Raw genomic sequence first — 24,301 nt, 5'->3', positions numbered from 1 at the left:
TAACAGGGAAGAGGCTGTACCAGGCATAAGAAGCAGCAGAAAGCACAGAGGAGACAAAGGAGATAAACAGGAAAGGAGCTTGCAAGGAAAGACAACAGAAAGATAAAGGGAGTGGAGAGGGGAGATCTCTTGTACCTTCCTCCCTTTTGCTTATTTTTTGATTACAGGAAGTCCAAAAGTCATGTAGCAAACAGCAATAATTTTTAGCTCACTGGAATTCTGGTTTCAGAAATTTAACTTTGCATTGCCCATACGGGTTTCAAAAACTCATATTCTCAGCCTTTGTTGGGTAGGGGAAAAAAATGCTTTCTTGCTCAAAATCAGAGATTCTCAGGAGTTCTACCAGAAACTGACCCGAACCCACATCTTTCATTTCATTTTTTGCTCAGCCCTTGCTCCAAGGAGCTCAGGACAGCAAACACGGTCCCCTTTCCCCATGTTATTCTCACAACAATCCTGTGAGGTAGAGCTGAGGCTGAGACACAATGAATAAAGGCTCAAAGCCATCCAGTGAGATTTATGGCTGCGTGGAGAGTTGAACTGGATGTCTTGGGCTAAACAGAGAAATTCTAGGCACGTTTGCTTGATGTTAAGTCCCAAAGCGTTCAATAGATCTTACTCTCTTTTAAAATATGTCTAAGATTGCTGCCTAAAACTTTAGCCGCTTTGCTGCTCTGTGTATGTGCAGGATTCTTCCCCAGTACCAGATTCCACACTGGAGTTCACAGAGTCCGAGTACACAGAGAACTTGAATTATAAAGCCTGATTCTTACAGGTGATGGGGGTAACACATACATAGAGTGGCACATCCATGTGCAATGTGAAGCATTCATGTGCATCTACATGAGATTGGGCACGTTTTGGACAAATGTGTCCTGTATATTAACATGCCCAGATTTGTAGTCAGTGCAAAGTGCAAGGGAGTCTGGGTAATAAGGTATCCAAGGAAAAACAAAAAGATCTTTAATAGAGGGAGTGGTAACAATGGGGGAGAAGAAAGAATTTGAACTAGAAAAGGACAAGTTAATGCATTTTTTTTAAAAAAAACCCCTCATACTTTCCCCTACAAAAGGGAGCTGCTTAAAGTGGCTTACAAATGAAAGCAACAATTATCTTATTGTTAAAAACTAATTTAACGGTGGAAGGTTCACAGGCTATGAAGGACTTGCTCACAAATTCATTGACAGCTGCACGAATTATTATAGTCAGGAAGTGGAAGGGGCAAGCAGAATATAAAATGGAAGAATGGTAATAAAGAGGTGTGGGGTATAGCTATTAACGATAAATTAAAATGTGCCATTAAGGTAAGACGGGGAATACACGGGAGAAATAATTTTGAGGAGATACGGAGGGTGTTTGTAGAATTTGTACTGTTAAAAGGGAAAGGGGTTAAACCATCGCAAGAGGTGTTGACATTCTGGGAGGTTGAATAGTTACAATGGAATGGTCTTGGTGGTGGGGTGCACATTTTTTTTCTTATTTATTTATGATTATGACTTTGTCAAAAAAATTTTTTTATAAAAAAGAATGTATAAAATGTAAATAAATGTATAAAATATAAATAAAAGAATGAAAACGAAAAAAACACACACTAATTTAACAAAACCAAAAAGACGCATAAAGCCCAAAGAGTGGTGCCATTCGAGGGAGGCAATGGCATCCAACCAGGTAAAGGTACAGGTAAAGGTAAAGGTAAAGGTAAAAAGTACAGAACAGCATGTCTGAGCAGCTTCCCACCCAACTCATCCGCTCCCTCCTCTATATGCTTTTCCTTACCTGGGGATTATCAGTCTGCACAGCAGTCAGGTAGCTCTCTAGTGCCGCCCGGCGATTATCGTTGAGCAGGGCCACCACACGGGCCAAATGAGTTTCGACCAGCCGCTGTCGCTCTCGAGACACCTGCTCCTCCAGCGTCTGAAGGATGGACTGGAAATGCTGGGTCAGCCAAGAGAAAAGGCGAGATGGTCATGAAGTTAAATGTATCTGCTGGGGCCAAAGGGTGATGGACTGGGAGCGTCTGGTGCTGCACAGCACCGCTGAAGTTAAGCAGATGTGCAAGCCCTCCCAGATGCCCCCTTTAACACCTGATGTTGAGTTTTGGGAGGGTGGGAGGAGCAAGCTGCCTGTCAATCATGTGAAATAACAATTGCGTGATGCGATTGACATGTGGGTAGCTATGCCCACCAGTTAGAATTGGCTCATGGGGTGGGGGCAGAAGCAAAAAAGATTCCCCACAGGTGAGTGTGGGGTTTTTGGAGAGGTTATAGGAGGCGTTGGACTGATGGAAGCCCCAGTAAATACATCTAAACAGACAAAACATGAAGTTAATTCATATGCTTTTTCCCACAAAATAGCAGTTTGGGAATGGGGGAGATAAATGACGCCATTTCAAATATATATATATATAGACATTCCAAAGCCAGCATTCAAAAATGGAAAAATTACAAAAGGAGCCAAAAGTAGCAACGAAAGAAACTTAAAAATGTGTTATTTTAAACGTGTTTTAATTTATTTTGGGAATTTGTATACTACTGTTCCAACAAATTCCCAGCACAGCTGACATTTTTAATACTGGCATGAAAAATAGCCCCCCCCCCAAAGCATTTAAAAGTATAGAAACAATCGGTCCAAGATGTAAAACAATTTCCAAACCAGCACCATCATTAAATAAAAACACCTAGGAAAAAGTAAGCTGGAATAGGTGGTTTTTTTTTTATAAAAAAAGTCCATTAAAAAGTCTCAATCAAAAGCTCCATTCACACTTTGGTAGGTAAAGTGTTCCATAGCTGTGGGGCCATCACTGAAAAGGTCCTTACTAACGTGATTTGATTTTACTGGCAAAGCGTCTCCAGAGCTGATCTCAATACAATCCTTCTCTAGTCCTCACCTCATTGAGTGCCTGACGATCCGTCTTGGGCAGGTTTTTTGCTTGGTTGTCTGCCTCGGCCCACTCCTTCATCACCTGTTGAATTGAAACGAAGCAATGAGGTGCGGATGATGCTCCCACAAAAAGGCCCACATCTCTTCCTGGCACAAAGCCTGGCCCCATGATGCAGTTTCCTTTCACCCTCCCTCTCCAGTATCGCTTCTCAGCCTTGAAGGAATGCATTTTATATATTGGATATTGCTGTTTTGTATAGAGCAGGAACGCCCAACTTCCAAGAAGTTTTTTTTTGGGGGGGTGACTCAGGGACCGGGATCGACCAGGGACATTCCACGATCAACCGGTAATAGAGATCGACCGGTTGGACATCCCTGGTATAGAGTAAATTCAACATTTAGAGATGGAATTATGGGCAGGTGTCCCAGGTGACCGTTTGGAGCCCCTGCCACAGACTCTCTCCGATCCGCTCAGCAGCCAAAACAAAACAATCAGCTCATCTTCACTCGTAAAGCTGGCCTACATGACAGGCATTGTGTTAACAATTGGTTTGTCTTATTCATGGGGAAAATTTACAACATCAAAGCCTATTCAGCAAGATGTGCCTCTGAGCGATTGTGATCAAATCCACACATGCAAATTTATCATCTTATGCGACGAGGACAAATTGTGCCTTCTAAATTGTGAAACAGGCTACCGATGCATTGAAGACGTTCACAATTTAAGCAAAGGGAAGTGTGTTTCACCAAGGACACCCCTCAATTGGGGTGACAGTTGCTCTAGAGCTGCACGCCCCAATCACCTCATTGATCTGTCTCATGCGCCGTTCCTCCAAGTCCATCTTGGCACGCAGGAAGTTGGCGTGTTCGTTCCCATCTCCGGGCATTTCGAAATAAACGTCCACTCCGTCGGTGGGGCGAGGGGTGGGGGCCACTGCAAACACAGGAAGTGCATTACACAAGGCACCATGCCTCGGCCCTCCCAGGGGGACAGGGGGCTCCCCACTCAGGCGAGGCATCAATACACACCCTTCTCCAGCTCCCATCAGCCCCAGCGTGATGGGAGTCATAGTCCAATAACCTCTGGAGGATGCCATGTTGGCAAAGGCCTCACATGGCATAACGCCCCCCCCCCCCTATTTTTCAGTTGCTGTTTCATTAATAGTGTTTCACAGATTGTAACTTTTATAGATTATTTGTTGATTATTTTATATGATTTATGCTGTGCAGACAACTCCCAGTTTATGAAGGGGTTATGTTCCAAGGCACTGTGCCTTTAAGCAAAATCGCATATATTTCAAACAACGTTGAAAAAGCCTGCAAACACCTCATTCTGCCTCTTCCCCAATCTGCCCTTTTTTGTGACTTTTTCAGGTCACTTCCAGGTTCAGCAAGATGTGCGCATGCGTGGTCACGCATGTATTGGACGTGCCTAAAACGGTCGCTGCCTGTGTTTGTGATGTTCTACCATGTTGTTATTTCTTACTGTTTGTAAGCCGCTTTGAGATCCATTTGAATGAAAAGCTAAACAATACATTAAATTGAATCAAACCCCACCTCTTACAAAAAATGTACAAGGCAAAAAAATGCTGAATTCTCAGCGCCACTTGGCGCCTCATAGACTGAGGCGGGCATGCCCCCTTGTGCCCCGCCCCCGAGCTGTGTCGGCTGAGGGACGCACTGGCTCACTGCGTCTGCCCCTTTGTGTCAGGGAGAGCCAGGTTCCGAGCTGCCTCTAGAACAGGCGCCCCATTGTGAGGACGATGAGGAGGAGACGTGACCAGGACAAGCAGCTGAGCATTTCCGTCTTGTCCCACCACCCCTTGTAGCTGCTTGCTGGCTCCATGCGCCCCTCCTTTCATGTGCTAACATCTGCAGCAGGGATTCCATGAACTTCGCCCTTCAGAAGTGCCCTGAATGGGAACACTGACTTCACCCGCTCTCAGAAAAACAAAGTACGGCTAGGTTCAGGTTCTATCTCTTGGGATAAGCATCCTCAGTAGGCCTCTCAAATCCTTGCTTTTTATAAGACAGATCAACAGGGCCTCCCAGAAAGGTGAGGGAAAGGATGGAGGAGGGTGGAGCTCCTTCTCCTCCCTCCTGCTACTTCTAGAGAGGTGAACAGGCAAGTGAGGAAGAGCAGGTAGGGAACCTGTAGCCCTTCGGATGCTGTTGGACTACAACTCCCATCAACCCCGTCTATTGGCCACACTCACAGGGGCTGATGGGAGTTGGAGCCCAACAACATCTGGTGGTTCACAACTTGACCATCCCGGCTCCAGATGCTAGCCCTGACCTGTCCTCCAGAGCTTACCTTTGATATCCTCTTCGGTGGTCTGTGTGGTGGTCGTGATGGTAGTCTGGGTGATGCTGTCGTCATAGTAACCCGGCTCCACAAAATAGTCATCCCAGGCAGCAGGGAAAGGGTCGGGGTCAGGGGCACTATCTCCAGGGCTCTCCTCCTCATCGTCCTCGTCCTCCTCCACCTCTTCATCTTCATCCAGGTCCCCTTCCTCCTCCATTTCCAGGCTCTCTTCCTCTGTTGGGATGCGTCCTGTGGGAACCTTGTTGCTGAAGAAAGAACCATCCGGTCAGGAGACTGCACAATAGATACTTAAAGGGAAGAGTGTGCATTTTGGGGGGGTCTTTCTGGCAAGGGGGAAACTGTGTGGGGAACACCTTGCAGAACATCTGAAGCAGTGTGAATGCCACCTAGGTGGAAGCAAATATGGCCTTGAATTTTGCACAATTAAAAACCTGAATTAAAATAAATTCTGATTATTTTGTGGGGGGTGGGGAATAGATGGCAATTTCCCAACATGGATCCTCTTAAGCTCCAAAGTGTCCCACACTGCACGCCATCAACATTAAGGGGCGAGTGGCAAGTGCAACTTGGGGTCGTTTGCTCACCTGTGCAGGGCCTCCTCTCTCAGATGGGCAAGGATCTGGGGTGCCTCAGTGGCTTGTTCCAGCCTGAGAGCTGTGGGGCGTGCAGGGCAGCACACATATTCGACCCCACGGAAGCGGTCTGCCCCACAGGGCAACAGCATGCCATAGCTGTGAAGCTCCAACTCCTCACCGCTGCAGGCCTGGGAATGGGAGATGAACAATGTCAGAATGCTGCTAAGTCACTCATTGGCTCAGTTCAGACATCACACCAAAGCATGATTTGCGCTAGCCATTGTGCTTTGAACCTGTGCTATGGTTTGAGCTTCAAGATGTACAGCAAGCAAGCCATGGTTCGCAGCCACTTGTCTCCTTTCATTTTCCATCTGCTCAACACACACCTTCACCCCTCTCACCATGGGGCAACAGCCTCTTTGAAGGCAGAACAATGACCCTAACTGTGGTTTGCGACTTCAAATGCCGCAGCAAACTGTGGTTAGTACAAACCATGGTTTGCAAACCACCCCCCCCCAGTTCGTGGTTTGGATATTCTTATTTGGCAGACTTTCACAGAACATGGTTTGTAAACTGGCATAAAAAGACGGACATAGTACCAATTCATGGTTTCCAATTATGTTTGAATGCAACCAATTCTCACTGTGAGGTTGGCGAACTTTACATTTAAAAGAAAATTAAAATTCTGCATCAAAGTATCTCAAAACTCTGTTACGAGGAATACCAAACAAATCATGCAGCTTGTAGACCTTTTGCAAATTAAACACATCTACATGATTTCTCCCGCTGTGCATGATATATTCTACACTTTAAAACTGGTTTTCCTAATTTATCCCACTTTCTGCTACTCCAGAGTGGGGCAGGGCAAAGAAGAAATAACACAGGGACCTGAAACCTCATCCCTCAGCTAGAAACCTTATCCAGCAGCCATTCTTGTTTCTGAGATTTTGGCAGACACTGATTGCACCGTGCCAACATTATTTTCATACTCATGAGGTCTAAAAACTTTTTTTTTATAAAGGAAACCTATGTTTTTTGGAAGCCCTCCTATCTTATTTTACTCCTCAGATTAAGAACATAACCAATAAAGACCTCGTCCTCCATTTATTAACTGCAGTGAGATTAGTGACTGCAAAAAAGGGGAAAACTTTAAAAGCCTGGATTTCACAAGTATTGGACATTGTGCATATTGACAAATTAACTAATTCACAAAAGGAATATCCGCCTTGGGGTGGGGAGAAAGACTCACACCTTCTAAACGACATGGTATCCTTTTATTGACTTGGTTAAGGGAACCAGACAGGGTTTTCACCCTCCATTGATTTACGGAACCTTATGGCTACTTTCATTTGGCTGCCTTTCTTGGAACATATAAAGCTACAACCATCAGCTCCTATTTTTTCTTTCTTTTCTGTATGCCTACTAAGCTCTGTATTCCTTGTATGGATATGTTTTGTAACTTGAAATTAAAAAGCAGCAAAAAACCCCACACTATTTTAAAAAAGGAAGCTAAATTCCATAGTTTTTTTCTGTGCTATTGTGAAATTGCCACACACACACACACACACACACACACACACTTATACCATACCAGGAGCGGGCAGCCTTTTTGCGCCCAAGGACCAAATGTTAGTGGGTAGGCTCCAGAGCTGGCCAGGACTACTATCTCCCTCGTCCCCCGTTCACAAATGCACCCAGTTCACACAAACTCTCCCCTTTATCACTTATCTGACACACAGACTCACAATCCCAGACACCCACACATTCCCTCCGTGTTCCCCTCCACTCACACGCAACACAACAGCTGCCTAGCTCTGCAGGAACTTCCATGTTTCCTCTGCTCCCCAACCCAAAAGTAAGTCAGCGGTAAAAATGACTTGCTTGACATGATTTACAGTATTATTATTTATTTATTTTACTTCTATATTGCCCTATAACCGAAGGTCTCAGGGCAGTTCACATGAAAAATCTCTTACATAAAATCAAAACAAAAACCAGATTAACCCCCCTCCTGAAAAGAGCCAGCATTTTAAAAAGGGTATAGGATGTCAGGTCAGGCAAAGGCCTGGTTGAAAAGGAATGTTTTTGCCTGGCGCCTAAAGATGTATAGTGAAGGCACCAGGCGGACTTCCCTGGGGAGAGCATTCCACAGAGGGGGAGCCACTGCAGAGAACGCCCGTTCTCGTGATGCCATCCTCCGGACCTCTTGAGGAGGAGGCACACGAAGAAGGGCCTCAGAAGATGATCTCAGGGTCCAATAGGTTCATATGGGAAGAGGCAGGCCTTAAGGTATTGCGGTCCTGAGCTGTTTAAGGCTTTATACATCAAAACCAGCACTTTGAATTGAGCCCAGAAATTAATCGTAGGTTGCATTATATCACAGTCATCCTCCAAGGACATTTAATAGGAAACTTGGGAGGTTAAAAGTTATCATTGCTAGCATCCTACTTTGGGAGGAAGTGGCGAGGGTTATCAAAAACCAGCCTGTAACTGCGGCACAAACACTCTCTCAACATCCCTTAAAGCACTGTTTCCCAAACTGGGGCCTCCAGCTGTTTTTGGACTACAACTCCCATCATCCCTAGGACCAGTGGTCAGGGATGATGGGAATTGTAGTCCAAAAAGAACAACAACCCAAGACCCAAGTTTGGGAAAACACTGTTTTAAAGAGTCTTGGCAGCCTCTTCACCTTCAGCAGAGCTTGCCTTAAAGCAGGGGTAGGGACTTGTTTTCAAGTCCCTGGAGAAAGGGAAAGAGGGCAGGTGGAGGATATACTAAAATGGGCAGAGCTTTGGAAGGGGGAGTTTTCTACAAACCATCGACTGAGACCTTGGGCAAGAGTGATCTTCCCTTCCCAAGGCAGCCCACTCAGCAGTGGGGAAAAGAGAGAAAGGAAAGGGGAGGCTGGCAGATCGCTCCTGAGAGAATGTCATAGAATCATAGAGTTGGAAGAGACCACAAGGGCCATCGAGTCCAACCCCCTGCCAAGCAGGAAACACCATCAGAGCACTCCTGACATATGGTTGTCAAGCCTCTGCTTAAAGACCTCCAAAGGAGACTCCACCACACTCCTTGGCAGCAAATTCCACTGTCGAACAGCTCTTACTGTCAGGAAGTTCTTCCTAATGTTTAGGTGGAATCTTCTTTCTTGTAGTTTGGATCCATTGCTCCGTGTCCGCTTCTCTGGAGCAGCAGGAAACAACCTTTCTCCCTCCTCTATGTGACATCCTTTTATATATTTGAACATGGCTATCATATCACCCCTTAACCTCCTCTTCTCTTTTCCCTCAACTGGAAAAATGAAGGTTCCCCCCCCTTACTTTAAAGTATCTGCTACTTTCCCTTCCCTAAGGTGCTCCCAGCTGCTCACCTCTTTGGCCACGCTGTGCCAATATAAGTAGGTCTCGCACGAATCCATTTTTTCTTGGTGCAGGAATTTGCACTTGTCGGGCACGAGGAGAGCTTCGCTCACAAATTCACCCACTAGAGAAGGGACAGAAGGAGGCATCGTTACAATTTATGACCTTTTTAAATAAAAAAATCCCACCCATCCTTGAAAGAGTTCAAGGCAGCGTGCATGGCCCATTTTATCCTCACCACAACCCTGCGAGTTAGGTAGGTTGGAGAGAGAGAGTGAAAGATCCAAGGTCGTGAAGCTCACTGTGTTGGTTAAGTGGGGATTTAAACCCGAGTCTTCCCAAGAATGATAGAGTTGTACAGTTGGAAGGGACCCTGAGGGTCATCTAGTCCAACCCCCTGCAATGCAGGAATATGCAGCTGTTGCTTACGGGGATCGAACCTGCAACCTTTCTAACCCAACCTTCCCCAACCTGGTGCTCCCAGATGTTTTGGACTACTACTCTCATCCACCCCAGCCAGCAATGGTAAGAGATGATGGGTGCTGCAAGTCCAACAACATCTAGAGATCCAAGGTTGGGAAAGGCTGGTGTTGGTAGAGCATGGGACTCTTAATCTCAGGTCCGTGGGTTCAAGCCCCACATTGGGTAAAAGATCCCTGCATTGCAGGGGGTTGGACTGGATGACCCCTCGTGGTCCCTTGCAACTCTATGATGGACAAATAGTCTGAATCTTCTATAAGCCAGCTTCCTAGATAGCAAGCTTCTCAGAGTCATGCAGCTTACAGCTGGTCCATACGAAGTTCTCATCAGCCCCAGCTAGCATGGCTAATGCTAAATGGAGGGCACCAGTCTGGGGCAGGTTGCCCTTAGCACTGCAACACACTGGTGCTTGCTCCTTCTATTTCCCAGTACATTTCTGAGAACTACTCAAAGTGCAAGTGCTGACCTTTAGGGCTTTGTATGTACTGGGAAATAGCCCCTGTTTACCTGAAGGAGCATCTCCAACCCCATTGCTTAGCCAGGACATTGAGGTTCAGCTCCGAGGGCCTTCTGGCAGTTTCCTCACTGCAAGAAGTGAGGTTACAGGGAACCAGGCAGAGGGCCTTCTCGGTGGTGGTGCCCACCCTGTGGAATGCCCTCCCATCAAAAGTCAAGGAGATAAAGAACTAGACAACCTTTAGAAGACACCTGAAGGCAGCCCTGTATAGGGATGTTTTTAATGTTTGATGTTTTGTTATGTTTTTGAATATGCTGGAAGCCGCCCAGAGTGTCTGGGGCAACCCAGTTACATGGGTGGGGTATAAAATATAATAATACATAACAACAACAACAACAACAACAACAACAACAACAACAACAGCTCAGTAGGAAAGCACTTGCTTTACAAGCAGAGAGACAATGATCTGCAGGGTCTAGACCAGGAATGCAGAACCTCTGGTGTTCTCCATGCTGATCAGCTTCCATCAGCCCCTGTCAGTTTAGCCAGGGATGATGGGAAGCGAGGTCCAACCACACCTGGAAAGCCACAGCTTCTCCAGCCCTGGTCTGCACGAAATCCAGCAAGCACAGCTCTCGTGCCAACTCCCTGCGGCTGTTCCTCATCTGGCACTTACCCAGACACTGATAGGGCACCACGATGTGCTGGTGGCCTTTGCATTTGGGCCTCCCCTTCTTGCACCAGTTGTCGATCGTGACGGGCTGGGTGCCCTCCACGGCGTTGGTGATCTGCAGCTCGGGATACACCTGCGGGTGGTGCATAAAAGAGGCACACAGATCACAGCAGGGAAGGGGAGACAGGGAGAGGGGACACAAGAGCTTTTGATCCTTACGATGCATCAGAGAACAATGGCACATACATACACTTCCTCCTCCTCCCTCTGAAGGAGCACCTTAGAGTGGCAAAGCTGGAGTTCCTAAGTATAGCGGTGGCCCTACCATGAGGCAGAGGGAGGCAGCCGCCTCAAGCGGTAGGTGCTGAGGAGCAGGGAGCAATAGTGATGTGTTGGGAGGGCCATCTGTGCATGCTAGGTGGCCTGTTCTGAACCCCGTAAGCTAGCCTGACGCCTTCAGGTGGGGTAGAGGATGCTGCCCTGTTGGTGGTGTTGATGCCAGCTTCAACTGCAAGTCTTCTCTGGCATGTTTTTGTACAATGAAGGGGAGAGGGTGTCAACTTGAATTGCCCCAGGCAGCCTTGTCTGAGCAGAGCTCCTTCAGATCGTACTCTGGGCTCAGATTCCATGTTCAAGGCACAGGAGCAGGTGGATGGGTTGCAAGCACAAACAAGAAAAATCCCATTTCCCAAACAAGAGCAGGGTGAACCTGAAGGGGCAAGGGGCGGACAGCTCATGATAAACTTTGGTGCCTGAAATGGAAAATGGCATCCTTCTGCCAGTGTGTCTCGTATATACCTGCCGGGACCCCAAAAACCTTTTCAGAAGACATTTTCTGGATATTGCTGCCAAATGCGGCAAGTCCAGTGGTCACAAGAGACAGTGACTTTTCAGTGGTGGCTCCTGGCTAGGGAATGCCTTCCTCACTTGTTCACTGCATTGTGCTCTTTTCAGCACCAAGCAAAGACCTTTATATTTCCCCAGTTTCTCTCTCTCCAGTTTTAGAACTTTTAAAAACAGTTATTTATGCTATTGCTGTTTCTCTTGCTGGTTTTAACTATTTCTGTGGTATATATTCCATTTTTTATTTTTTTTAAAATTACTTGCCTCCTGGTGGATTTGTGAGTTTAACTTTTATTTGTGATCTGCACAGAGGACTTTTTGTTAACTGCAGGTAGGAAATCTACCGCGGCGGCATTCCACAACTCTGGTTTGTTTGAACAACAGTTGTGCTGGAGACTAGATAGAGCCCTATGGACCACCTCTCTCTCCCCTCTGCAAACACTTTGAACTCCGAAATCTGCCTCCTCTTCTTTGCTGTAGGACCACCCTTGGGAAAGCCATAGAGCTGCAGTGTTTCTTCCAGGGCAAGGATGGCTATGGAGGACCTTTTCTGCTTGCTTCCCCCTTACATCATTTGGCTGGGCTAATTTGTCTGCACCTTTTGACTTAAATCACCACTTAATGGTCCGTTTATCACAATACAACGGCATACGTAAGGCGCTTTGAATACTTGAGCATAAATGCAGATGTGGCGTTATTATCCCCATACTGCAGACAGGAATGCTGAGAGGGGGTGGCTGGGCTAGGGCCAGGTGATGATTTCATGGCAGCTGAGAGAGCTTAAACTTTGAGGAAGGGTCATAGCTCAGTGGTAGAGCATCTGCCTTGCATGCAGAACGTCCCAGGTTCAATCCCCAGGTAGGGCTGGGAATGTCCAAGTCTGTACTGAGAGCATGCAGGCGTCCTGCGCTTTCCCTGCAAACCGAGTGCTTATTATGATCTGGATTAACTGGGGGTAGTGGGAGGGAGGGAGGGAGGGAGGGATGATGCTCCCTTATTACTGCAGGTAGTTGGACTTTCCTGATGCACCAGTGGTGCAGATGCTTGTCTTGGGTGGGGGGAGTGGCACTGCCGATAACATTCACAAACAGGGGGGCACTCGTATTTGATAGTGGCCTTGCCAAATGCATCTGTATGGGAGAGAGAAGTCCTAACCAAAGCAGGAGGGCACACAGCTTGGTGTGTGAGAGACAGAAAACAGAAAGTCTGGTGCCAATGCTTCTGGATGCTTGTGTACTTGACGGGCTGTCTATCAATGCATTTTGAGATGGACTGGGGACCTCTGATAGTCCTTATATATGACACTGATTCCAACAACCAGCACCCGTGTGGTTTCGTTGGTGTAGGACCTGGACAACTGGGGTTCAAATCCCTACTCATCCCACTGGGAGAGCTTGAGCCAGAGACCAACTCTCAGCCTGACCTACCTCACAGGCTTGCTGTGAGGAAAACATGAGGGAAGGGGGAAATTGTGCATGTCACCTTGAGCCTCCTGGAGGAAAAGTGGGACGTAAAGATAACAGCACACAAAAGATACCAACAAACATCACTTTCAGCGCTCATGCCCCCAGGCACCTCAGCATATAGGGAATGGCAGTGGGCAAAGGGACATCATTCTAGAAGTGAGCTCATTTATTATTTTCTTGCTCAGTAGGTTTATAGGCCATCCAATAAGCTTAGCATTGTATACATGGAATGCCCAGGTAGCTAGACAGTCAGGTAAGTGACCTGATTGGTTTCAATGATGAATCTATTCCTGGTGCATGTGTGTGGTTCTTTGTGTACATTTATGACTTTGCAGTAGTAGTAATAATAATAATAATAATAATAATAATAATAATAATAATAATAATTTATTATTTGTACCCCGCCCATCTGGCTGGGTTTCCCCAGCCACTCTGAGCGGCTTCCAACAAAGATGAAAGATACACTAAAATGTCACATATTAAAAACTTCCCTGAACAGGGCTGCCTTCAGATGTCTTCTGAATGTCAGGTAGATGTTTATCGCTTTGACATCTGATGCAGGTAATGGGAAATATGTCACCCTGAAACTCTGGATAGCTGCTACCAAGCTAGCTGGACGAAAAATCACAGCAGATATAAGGCAAGTTCCTAACCACATCAAATAGCCTTGGGTCATTTCTCTGGACCCAGTTATAGAATAGAAATGGGCTTCAATGGATTGAGCTGGTAGACCAGTGCTTGCCAAACTTGGGTCGCCAGCTGTTTTTGAACTACAGTTCCTATCATCCCTGACCATTTGTCCTGCTAGCTAGGGATGGTGGGAGTTGTAGTCCAAAAACAGCTGGAGACCCAAGTTTGGGAAACGCTGTGGATGAGAAAGACAGGGACAGCCAAGGTTAGATTCACAATGGTGTGTGTGTATGTGGATTCCTGTGCAGGGCTAAGCATATGGTTCAGGGTGAATTGAAGCAGAATTGGAAGGTGGAGATGGGACAAGGCAAAAAGGAGAAGGAGGGCTTGAGGAAGCACTGGGCGTGGAAGAGGAGCAGGCGAGCACTTGATACCTCCTGGCAGTAGCTCCGGATCTCCTCACTGGTGTGGAAGCAGGTGTTGGTGCCGAAGGCGTCAGGCTCCCAGCGCCCTGTCTGTACATTGAGATGCAGGACCAGCTTCCCACAGAACATGGCCACTTGGGGAGTCCCGAGTGCTGGGCCAAGGGCTGCCCCCATCCCCTGGAACACACAAAGGGAAGAGAGGGGTGATAAGACGGGCACGTTCTGCAAAACACCAGACACACGTTTGGATCACGTTGAACAGTCTCCTCCTGGCAGGGCACCTCCCAGAGCTAGCAGGGAAGGGTGTTCCCCGGCCACATCACTCCCATGACCCCCCACGAAGCCTCGCATCTTCGCATCTACCTGCCCTTTTGCTGTTTCCCTCCCCCCCCATCTTTGTTTGCACCATCTCTCTGTCTCTCTCCGTCTTCTCCTCCTCAGCAACCGTGGGGATGTTGTTGCTGTGGCAACCGCTCCCCATGGAGTTGCCAGATCTTCTCTGTTGCCATGGAGACCAGCTCCCAGATGGAAATTAATACTGCATCACCAGCCCCTCCCTCAGCAGTTTCTCATCTTGGGCCCACTCCCACCAGGCAGCACCACCACCTCCTCCTTGTCTTCCTCGCCGCCCCCCACTGCTCCCAGCTCACCTTCCTTCCACTCCTTTTCTCTATTCCTTCATCTAGAATCTCGCTATGCTGCCATCCATCTCTGTCCAAACGCCATCTCCCCCCTCAGTTTCCTCCCTCCCATCTCAGTCAGTGTTTCTCACAGTGCCGCTTCATTGGGCCTCCACAGCTGGCACCCACGAGACAAACAAGGTGCGGGTCGAGCAGGGGCTTCCCCACCTTATCATTCTCCTCTGTCCCGTGCTTGCCCCTCTCCACTTCCACTAAGGGGCCCAGGCCTCTGAGGGCCACTGCAGCACCAGTGTGCCTGGTTCAGTGACAACAACGCTGTTTTCATAACTTCGCCCGGCTGGACCAAAGGCACAAACAAGGCCTTATTCACCACAGTGTCCAAGGTAGCAAGCCAGAAGGCGGCACTAGAAAGGGGGAGACAAGGCCCCAGCTAAACAAGCAACTGTAGGCTAAGGATAGATGGGTCTGTTAAGTTCAGTTCCTCCCCCTTTTTTCTAATATTACGCTCAGTTCTCCACATTTTCACAACAGTTCGCGAATTTGAAAGGTCCTCATGAAAATTGTCAATATTTTTGTGCCGATTCCTCCTAATGTATATGTGTTTTATGCAATTTTGCCTAATTCATGTTTGCAAGCAAAACACATTGTTTGTGTTACTTCTGCTAGCATAGTATATTTCCCCTCTCATATATGAATTTTTGTACATATTGCGTGGCTGGAGAGGTGCATTGCAAAATTCAGAGAGACACGTGACTTTCGAGGGACAGAATCCTAGAATTGTAGAGTTGGAAGGGACTGTGAGGGTCATCTAGTCCAATCCCTTGCAATGCAGGAATCTTTTGCCCAACGTGGGGCTCAAACCCACGACCCTGAGATTAAGAGTCTCGTGCTCTACTGACTGAGCTATCTCAGCATGGTTGCATTTCAGTTTCTGCGCTGCCTTGGAAAGCAAGAATTACAACACAAACCGAACTGAACTTTCTCCCCTGATTCCTAGCCACAGGTTCCTCACCCTTGACCTAAAACAGCCCAACATTTCCCTGACAGAGCCAATTCAAAACAGCCAGGCAGAAATGGGGCACAACCTTCCACAGAACACCAACATTCACAACAGGGAATTCATTTATTTCCAAAACCACCTCTGTGTCAAAAAAAAAAATGGTCTCCATGCAGAAAGCCAATACATTAGTGTGTTTGCTAGGCATCCTAGACTCACCCTTCAAACATAGCTATTTTACACCCACCACAGAATTTATAAGATGTGCAAATCCATTTTTAATTTAAAAGCAAAACAACCAAACTAAAAGGGGGCATTTAATTAATAAAACATTTGGTAATTGCAAACTGAACTGAATCTCTTCCCACTTTCCTAGCTAAGGCCAAAGCAATAACAGGTCTGGAAGGAATCAGAGGGATGTAGCCAGCTAAGTCGTACCCAGAGTAGTCCCACTGAAATGAATGGGTGTGTGATATTACAATTTATTAACTTACATATTGGTTCCAAAATGGCTTCTAAGCAGTTTCCAAGCACAAAATTCCTTACAAAATTCGTACATAATCGAAATGCACAATGAAGTCAGCCATGCCCGTTCATTTCAATAGGTCTACTCCGGGTAGGACTAGCATAAGATACGACCCATAGGAAGTCCGAATCCGGAGAGACAAATTGCAAGCAGTGCTGGCTGCAGGCCAAGGATGGGGGCCAGCCTGTGAAAGGGCTACAGACACACAGAGTTTGTTTTAAGCGTGGGTGTAGCAAGAGCAAACACAGCACTTGAGGGACAAGTGTAAAGAGGAGCTGCAGGAGGACGATGAGTGTGGGGGACCTGTGGTGCTAGTGGCGGGGGCGGGAGGGAGAGGAGATGGGGGGAAGGCAAAGATGGCTTTGGTTCCGGCTAGGAGAACCAGCGGTGGAGCTGCAAAAAGACTTCCCTGCCACTCCCACTTCCCCTGCAGTCTCCGCTCTGCCTGGATTGAACTAAGGATCTCGGTTTTCCTGCTCTTGGGGAGGAGGGAGAAGGTGACAGCTTGAGGCAAGGGAGGGAGATTAGGAAGACCTGCTCTGCAATCCCCCCAAGAGATGGGGGGGATGGACAGTGCAACCAGGAACACACGTCAGGTACATATGGGGCCTGCACTTTCCCTCCAAGCTGGCGGAGGGTGGCCGGGGGGGGGGGAAATAATAGAACAGGCAACTCTGTGTGTATGTGTGTGTGTGCGTGTGTGCAAGGGGGAGGACAATGGAGAAGTGAGGCTTGGATTAAGTTGGATCCCGTGGCTAAGCTGCTGCTCTGAGCGATTAAGCAGCTGCTGCAATTTGGTTGCAGGCTGACCTCCCTGCAGGCCGGGGTGGAGTGGGGTTAGGCATCAAAAACAAAAGGGGGGGTGCAGAAAAAAGGAGAGGCCTGAGTCATCACCCCCCTACCCAATCAGCACCCTGACCAAGAACCTGGGGGGGGGGGTGCGTGCGCATACACACAGCATCAATGACAGGTGAACGACGACAAAGAGGTAGCTGGGAAATGGAAGCCAGAGCGGCACGGAAGTGGTTAATTGGCACCGGGATTAATAAGTGCAGCGCTAATCCCCCCTCCTGCTCCCCCCCCCCCACAAGCACTTAGTGAGATGAGATAGAGAGGAGAGGAAGCATCCACCTGCTTCCCCCCTCCCCCCCTCCAACGCAGGATCTGCGGGGTGTGTGTGTGTGTGTGTGTTAGGGACCCTGCAGAAAAAAAGCCACAGTCTGCTGGCTCTCCCCAACTTTACGTTGCAGGAGGAAACTATGCAGGGTTAAAAGAGGGATGCAGCCTACGAGAGGCAGCAGTGCATGGGGGGGGGGGAATAAAAAGGAAGGGAGATGGAAAAGGCTTATGTTTTCTCTCTGCCTCCCTCAAAGCTGCAACTCGCCCTGCATCCCATCCCTCCTGAGCTGATTCAGGCTGCTCAGAGCATCACAGCACCAGCTAGCTGTGTGAGATGGAGGAAGAGCGGGCCGGGAGCCAAGCAAGAACCAGAGGTGGAAGAATTGAGGCTCCTTTTTGCCCCTTCTGGCCTGTGGAGCAGAAGGCACCTCAGGAAGCGCCTGCAAAGATGATGGATTTTGCAAGTCTCTGCAGAAATGCAGGCTTGTGCAAGGACCCCGTTCCCTTGTCCAGTGGAGGAGGGTGGCAAGTCCGTCCACCCACCAACCCTTGCTTGGCACCACACACTTGAAGCAGATCAGTCAAAACACACCACTGCAAAAAAGGTGAAGGGTTGCTAGCGTGAGGGTGACGTGGGGCTTCTACATGGCACACTTTGGTTTTAAGGCGTAACAGAACCTTCATGAAGGGTATGAGCCTTCTCTGTGATTATACGGCCACAACCCCCATTGCGACCAGGAGGAGATGAATATGGCAACTGGATGAGCCCTTCTAGCCATATTGGTGGATTGTGGCGCATGCAGAAGAGACAAGTAGAAGACTAGAAATAGCTTTCATTTCTAATACCGCACGCTATGTTCGGATTTAGGAACAATGGCAACTCAACTGCATTTACAACAGGAATTCCTCTGTGGGCTTTTACCACTGCCGTCCCACTTCAAGCAACCCACAAATTGCCCGAGCTGCAGACAGTTCTCTTCTCTCAAGGAAAACAAAGAACAGCTCGTCACAAGTCTCCCAGCTGCCGTGAAGTAGAAACAGGGGACACCTAAGGGAGATGTGGGCTGGGAAGCAGAACGCTTTGGGTTCCACTCCTGCTGACCCCATCCTCAATATGATGGGGAGGGTAAAGGGTGCCAGGCCCATCCAGCCTTCTTCCTAACTGAAGAGATTGTAGAATCGTCTTCCTGGAACACAAAGATCATGGCTCTGTCTAGACCAGTGTTCTGTCTCCAACCATAACTAGTTCGCTGCCTTGGACAGTTGTAAGTTGGGCATGAGACCACAAGACAGGGCTTTTGGCTTGTCCAGGAGCTTCTCTACTGGAAGATGCCCTACCTAGAGATGTGAAAGTATGGAAAATAACTGGGGGGGTTCCGGGTTTTCTCCCTGCTTTTTTGGTAGGGAAGAACAGTGTGTGTGTGTGTTTTATAGGGGTGGGAATCTGGGGAACAGGTTTTTCCTTAATTTTCCTTGTTTCTTTCCTGGGCCTTCACATCTCTTCCAGAGGTGTACCACCCCCAACACCTTGCTGGGGAAGGACAAGTGGGGAGAGTGCTGTTGCACTCATGCCCTGCATGTGGACTTCCTAGGCATGTGTTTGGCCACTGAGAGAAAAGGAGGCTGGGCAAGACGAGGTGTTAAATCTGGTCCAGCAGAAGACCTTCTCACAGAGGTGCTCTATTTAGCCAACAGGTAGGGCCTGCAGAAAAGTGTTGCAGTAGGAAGCGCTCCTGTTCAGGGTTCAAGCCAGCTAGCCATGCCTACTTCAAGGTACTCCATTCCATTCCATTCTCTCTTCCTGCTGCCTCCCCTCAATACTCTACCTTTTATGTTGACAGAGCAAGCTAAAGTTTCATTAGATTGCTTAGGTTCCCCCATTTGTTGTCCTTCTCTAGCCTGCTAGGACCACAAAGCTTGCCAGTCCGTATATTAGATATGGAGATGATAGAAGGTAGGTCTGTCTGAAACTAGCAGCTGCCACCATCACAAGAACACACAAAGAACCACAGTTCCCATGGGCTTTCTTGCTTTCTGTTCAGAAAGGAGCCAAGTTCTGTATTGAGAACACAGGATCTTAGTGCTGACCGAGACCCATTTGGGAAGGAATAATTATTATCACATGCCTCCCACCAAGAAACAGCACATGATGACTCTATTGCCATTATTCACCTGTTCTCAGGGGGGGGGGAAGTATCCTGAGATCTGGTAGGGTACAAGCAAGTATGAGATCTGGTAGGGTACAAGCAAGTCTTTTGCCAGCTAGGCTCTTCAGCACTGACAACCTGACCACCATGGCAAACACAGATGGTGCTTCTCCGGCGCAATGTGCCAACCCATGGCCAAAAGCCATTTCCCCCCACAGAGCAAAGCAAGAAAGAAAGGAGTAGCGAGCAAAGTCTTCCCCACCCCCTGCACCGCCCCAACACATGCACCACGAGGAATCTGCATCCAAACCAAGGCTTTGGACGGGGGTCTTGTGCTACAGAGGACCAAGAATGGTGCAGCACCAGGAAGTTGCTTCTGCATCTTATCTCAGTGAGCTAAGGGTGGGAGGTAGGATTTGGTGGGGGCTCCTTTGAGTCAGAAACACCTGCAGCCTTTCATCAAAGGGTTACAACAAGGTCCTAAAGAGAGCCAGGGAGCATGAAGAGCAGGCCTGGGAGGGGAAAGGCAGCAGAGTGGGCAACAATCAGACCAAAACCACATCTGACATGGAATAACTGCAATTTGAGCTCCTGGGTTTTTTTTTTAAGGGGGGCTCCAGATTTAATCTGAGTAGCAATGGTGGGGGCAATGCAGGCTCTATGTTTTGAAAGGCCCCAGGCCTAAGCAGCCTCCCTACCTCCCCACCCACCCCGGTCAGTGAGCTAACCCCCCACTGCAGCAGGTCCAGGGGGTCTCTTGCCAGGGGAGGGGGCCCTCAGCAGATGCTTGAGCAATGCCAATTCTTGATAGGGAAGATATGGCACAGTCTAGGCTTGATGTTGTGAATGGAGGAGGAGGAGGGAGACCATCCTGCGCTCCACAGAAGATGGCAGGTTGACAGCCCAGATGGAGGACTGCAATCATCACCAGGCATGGCTTGGCCCACCAGCCTCCCTCTCTGCTGTGCATATGAGAGACAGACAGACTCTCTCTGCAGGCCCCATCCCATCATTTCAAAACAAGTCTCTTTTGGTACTTCCCCTGAGCTCAGGAAGGCCACCATCTGGTTAACCCTCATTGCTGTGCTAGATGGGCCAGATAATAGGACGATTCCCTGGCTTCCAAGCCATGGGGCTGAGGGGCTGTGAAGTTCACCTGGAGGAATGTGGCCCCCCCTGCAGTGGGTCAGTGGGATTTGGGCTGCATGCACACCATACATTCAAAGCAATTTCCCCCACTCCCCACACCAGAAGAATCCTGGGAACCGTAGTTGGTAAGGGAGGCTCAGAACTGTAGATCTGGGCAGGGGAAACTACAATTCCCATGATTATGCTTAAATGCAAGGTCCGTATGCAGCCTTGCTCACAGGCCAGCAAAAACAAAACAGAGAGGAGTGCCAATCTGGAGAGAAGAGCCACACTCCCCAAAGGAGCCCAAGGGCCCCTTAAAAGAATGTCCCACTGGCTTTGAAACAAGGGCGCCCTGCAGCCCAGCCCCCAAATGTCTCTTTCCCACTCCGGAGGCAAAAGGTGAGACGTCTGGGGTCCAGGGGAGGTCTCAGGGAGGAGGGGGAGAGCGCCACACCACACCGGCCTCTCTTCTCGCTTTGGGGACACCCCGTCTCCCAAGCAGATGAAGTGGGTGGGTGTCGATCCCCGCCCCCCAGGCCTGCTATCTCCAGATGGAATCTGGGCAGGGCGAGCAAACAGCAAAACAGATGCCCGCTTCTCCTTGGAACAGGCACTAGGCGCGCAGGCAGAGGGGGGGGGCGCGGCTGCTGGGCTTTCCCCCTCCCTGCCCAGTCCTTTGCCTGGCCATCACCTACGACGTCGCCTCCTCCAGCCGCTACCCTCCATGCTAGCCAGCCAGCCAGCCAGCCTACCCGCCCGTCCGCTCTCCCTCCAGGCGCAGGTTTCCCGATAAGCGCCTCCTTCCTTAGCCTCTTAACCGGGAGGAGATCCGAGGGGATCAAGGGGTCTCTCCCCTGTGCCAGTGACCTTGGGCAGCTCGCCCCGGACACCTTGAGCGCGCCATCCTCGCCCGGCAGTCCCCTCCTCCTGCGCTCCAAAGAGACACCTCGTCGAGGCTGGGCAATAAAAGCCCCCGCAAGCTCTCCGGGCGCAGCAGCCGCCCAGGAGGCTCTCCCTTCCTTCCTCCCTCCCGCCTGCCCCACCCACCCACCCTCTCGGCGGGCTCACCTGGGTGTTGGCTGCGCCTCCGGGCCCCAGGCAATAAGCCAGCAAGAGCAACGGCGCCAGCAAGCAGCGCGCAGCGACGGCGCATCCCGCCGCCCCAGCCATGGCTCACTCGCTCGCTCGCTCTCCCTTTCAGCCGACGCTGCGGCCGCTTCTCCTGCGGCGCCCGGGAGCTTCCCGCCTCCTTCTGGCGGCGCGGCCAAGGGGGAACCCGGGATGGGTGGCGGCGCTGGGGGAGATCCTAGGGCTTGGGGGTCGCCTCCCTACGCGCGCTTGCACCAGCTCAAGCGCTGCTGCTGCTGCGGCGCCGTCGGTTCCCAGCTGGGCTATGACAGGAGGAGCTGGCCCTGCTGCTGCTGCTGCTGCCACCGCCTGCTCCTCCTCTTTCCCCGCCGCCGCTGCGGCTGCAGCGCTTCTCCCTGGCCCCTCCTCCTTGGCCCCTCCCGCCGCTCTGCCTGCAGCCACAATAGCTGCGACGTAGCGCCCAGCAGGGCGGAGCCAGAGTCGCAGCAGCCTGGGGGCGGGGTTCGCGGGCCGCTTGCAGACGGAGGAGGTGGGCGGGGAGCCTTCGCGGCTGCCCCTTTGCCAAGCAAGAGAGGGGGGGGGAGGCTGGGGTGTCCCGTCCCCGCCGTCGAACCTGGTCGCCGTGCGCTCTTCTTCCCAGCCGGAAAACGCCCTTCGCCCCTTGGATCCGAGGTGCCTGGAGGAAAGGCGGCGGGATTGCGGAGAGAGGCGAGGGAGGGGCCTGCGGCGACCATGGAGAGGGTTTCTGGTAGAAGGGAATGGTACTCTGTCCATGCTTAGGGGCGGTCTCGCTTTAGGCTGCAGTTCAGAGACACCACTTACCCTGGAGCAAGGCCCATTCAGTTCAATGGGATTTATTTCCCAGTAGCATGGGGTTGTTAATTAGATAGTGGGTGCGGCGCAAGGAGAGCTCTTCTTGCTGAGCCTTTGGGTGATGTCCGAAAGTCCCTTAGTGATGCGCTTAGGTAGTTTTAGACTCTGGACTTAATGGTCCCATGCCCCAGCTTTTGATGACAGTGTGGAACTTTGCTTCCTTCCTGCTTGGAGACCCTGGGGGGGGGGGACTTGCCCCCGACACAGTTTGTTCATAGCAGTCAGAGGGGCAGGAGGCAACTGCCCCCTCTGTGAGTTCACATGAATGCCTAATTAGTGCTCTCCCTTCCAGCCCTTTTTAGACATCCAAAAAACATTGTTTTTGCATTTGTATCACACCTTTCCTCCAAATAACTCCAGGAGAAGCACACAGTTCTCTCCCTTCCTCATTTTATCCTCACAAGCCTGTGAGGTCATAGAATCATAGAGTTGGAAGAGACCACAAGGGCCATTGAGTCCAACCCCCTGCCAAGCAGGAAACACCATCAGAGCACTCCTGACATATGGTTGTCAAGCCTCTGCTTAAAGACCTCCAAAGAAGGAGACTCCACCACACTCCTTGGCAGCAAATTCCACTGTCGAACAGCTCTTACTGTCAGGAAGTTCTTCCTAATGTTTAAGGTGGGTTAGGCAGAGAGATGGGTTAGGCAGAGAGAGCATGACTGGCCCAAGGGGTACCAGTGAGCTACATGACTGGGGGGTGGGGTGGTTTCAAACCCTGGTCTCCCACGCCCCAGCCCAGCACACTAACCTGTTGTAGGGACAGTGGGGTGCATGATCTTGCTTCACCAATCCCAACACTGATTATTTACAGCTTCTGAACATCCCAAAGAGCCTTTCCCCTTCTGTTCTCCTTTGAGTTGAGAGACTCCTGTTGCTCAGGTGAGTTCAGAGCAGGTAGAAGTTCCCCATCATCTGGACTTCCCTAGTAAATTTCTGTTTGCTGTGTACATTGTTAAACCTTTCAGATCCTTGGTGCATCTAGTAGCTCAACACTGACTGCTCTGACTAGAAACAGCTCTTTGGGGCAGAGTTATTTCTCATCGCTTGGTACCAGAGATCTTTTTATTCATGGAGATGGCATGGAATTGGTGATGGGCCCCAAGACTTACATGCAAAGCAAGTTCTGTGCTTCTGAGTGACATTATGCTCACCCATTTGAGACCTGCCACGGGGAAAGGTGGCAAATCCTTTGACCGTTGACACAAAGAGATTGTGAAGTGCTCTAGAAACGATCCAAAATTCTCTCTCCAAACTGAGAGAATGGTAACATGGCAAATGCAATTCAAGTGTAAACAGGAGCAAAGTGATGCACTCTGGGGGTGGGGACCCATAGTTTCACATATATGCTCATTGGGGTTTGAACTTGTTGCGAGTGACCAGAAATAAGACCTTGCGGTTACAGTAAATAGCTTGATGATGATGTTGGTCATGCCAGTGTGTCGCACATTTCTGAAAAAGACAAAATTCACATGGAAGCCTCAGGGGTAAATTTGACAGCAAATTCAGCTTGGGAAACGTGGAAAGGGCACATGTTGCTCTCTTGTCTTTTAAGAGATGGGGACTTGGTCAGCAGCTGGTTAAGAGATGGCTAGAAGCCCCCTGTGCGCTGCTCTGAATTTTCCAAGGAGAGCTTTTGCCTCTCTGGAATGTGCCCTTGAACA

The 24,301-nt window shown here is 49.5% G+C and overlaps 1 protein-coding gene and 1 long non-coding RNA gene across 4 annotated transcripts in view; one reads left to right on the top strand and one right to left on the bottom strand.

Moving 5' to 3' along the window:
* Positions 1-22,094, bottom strand: part of APLP1 (amyloid beta precursor like protein 1) — a 53,535-nt gene extending 31,441 nt beyond the window's left edge. For 2 of the 3 annotated variants that reach the window (XM_053398378.1, XM_053398379.1), the window contains exons 1-9: positions 21,744-22,094; positions 14,124-14,291; positions 10,754-10,883; positions 9,152-9,264; positions 5,791-5,969; positions 5,195-5,451; positions 3,684-3,814; positions 2,888-2,962; positions 1,777-1,935 (exon numbers count right to left, since the gene is read on the bottom strand). In XM_053398378.1, the coding sequence (XP_053254353.1) occupies positions 1,777-1,935; positions 2,888-2,962; positions 3,684-3,814; positions 5,195-5,451; positions 5,791-5,969; positions 9,152-9,264; positions 10,754-10,883; positions 14,124-14,291; positions 21,744-21,845 (1,314 nt within the window). In that variant the 5' untranslated portion in view covers positions 21,846-22,094. The remainder of the gene's footprint in view (positions 1-1,776; positions 1,936-2,887; positions 2,963-3,683; positions 3,815-5,194; positions 5,452-5,790; positions 5,970-9,151; positions 9,265-10,753; positions 10,884-14,123; positions 14,292-21,743) is intronic. The other variant, XM_053398380.1, reaches the window with a different exon arrangement.
* LOC128418578 (uncharacterized) lies at positions 4,353-6,888 on the top strand. The gene is made up of 2 exons (XR_008331719.1): positions 4,353-4,835; positions 6,645-6,888. It is a non-coding gene; the product is annotated as an uncharacterized LOC128418578 (long non-coding RNA).
* Positions 22,095-24,301: the final 2,207 nt, after the last annotated feature.

The sequence above is a fragment of the Podarcis raffonei genome, chromosome 8 (genome assembly GCF_027172205.1).
Source record: "Podarcis raffonei isolate rPodRaf1 chromosome 8, rPodRaf1.pri, whole genome shotgun sequence".
Lineage (NCBI taxonomy): Eukaryota > Metazoa > Chordata > Lepidosauria > Squamata > Lacertidae > Podarcis > Podarcis raffonei.
Note: the sequence above shows the minus strand (reverse complement) of the source record. Positions and strands in the feature narration are given on the sequence as shown.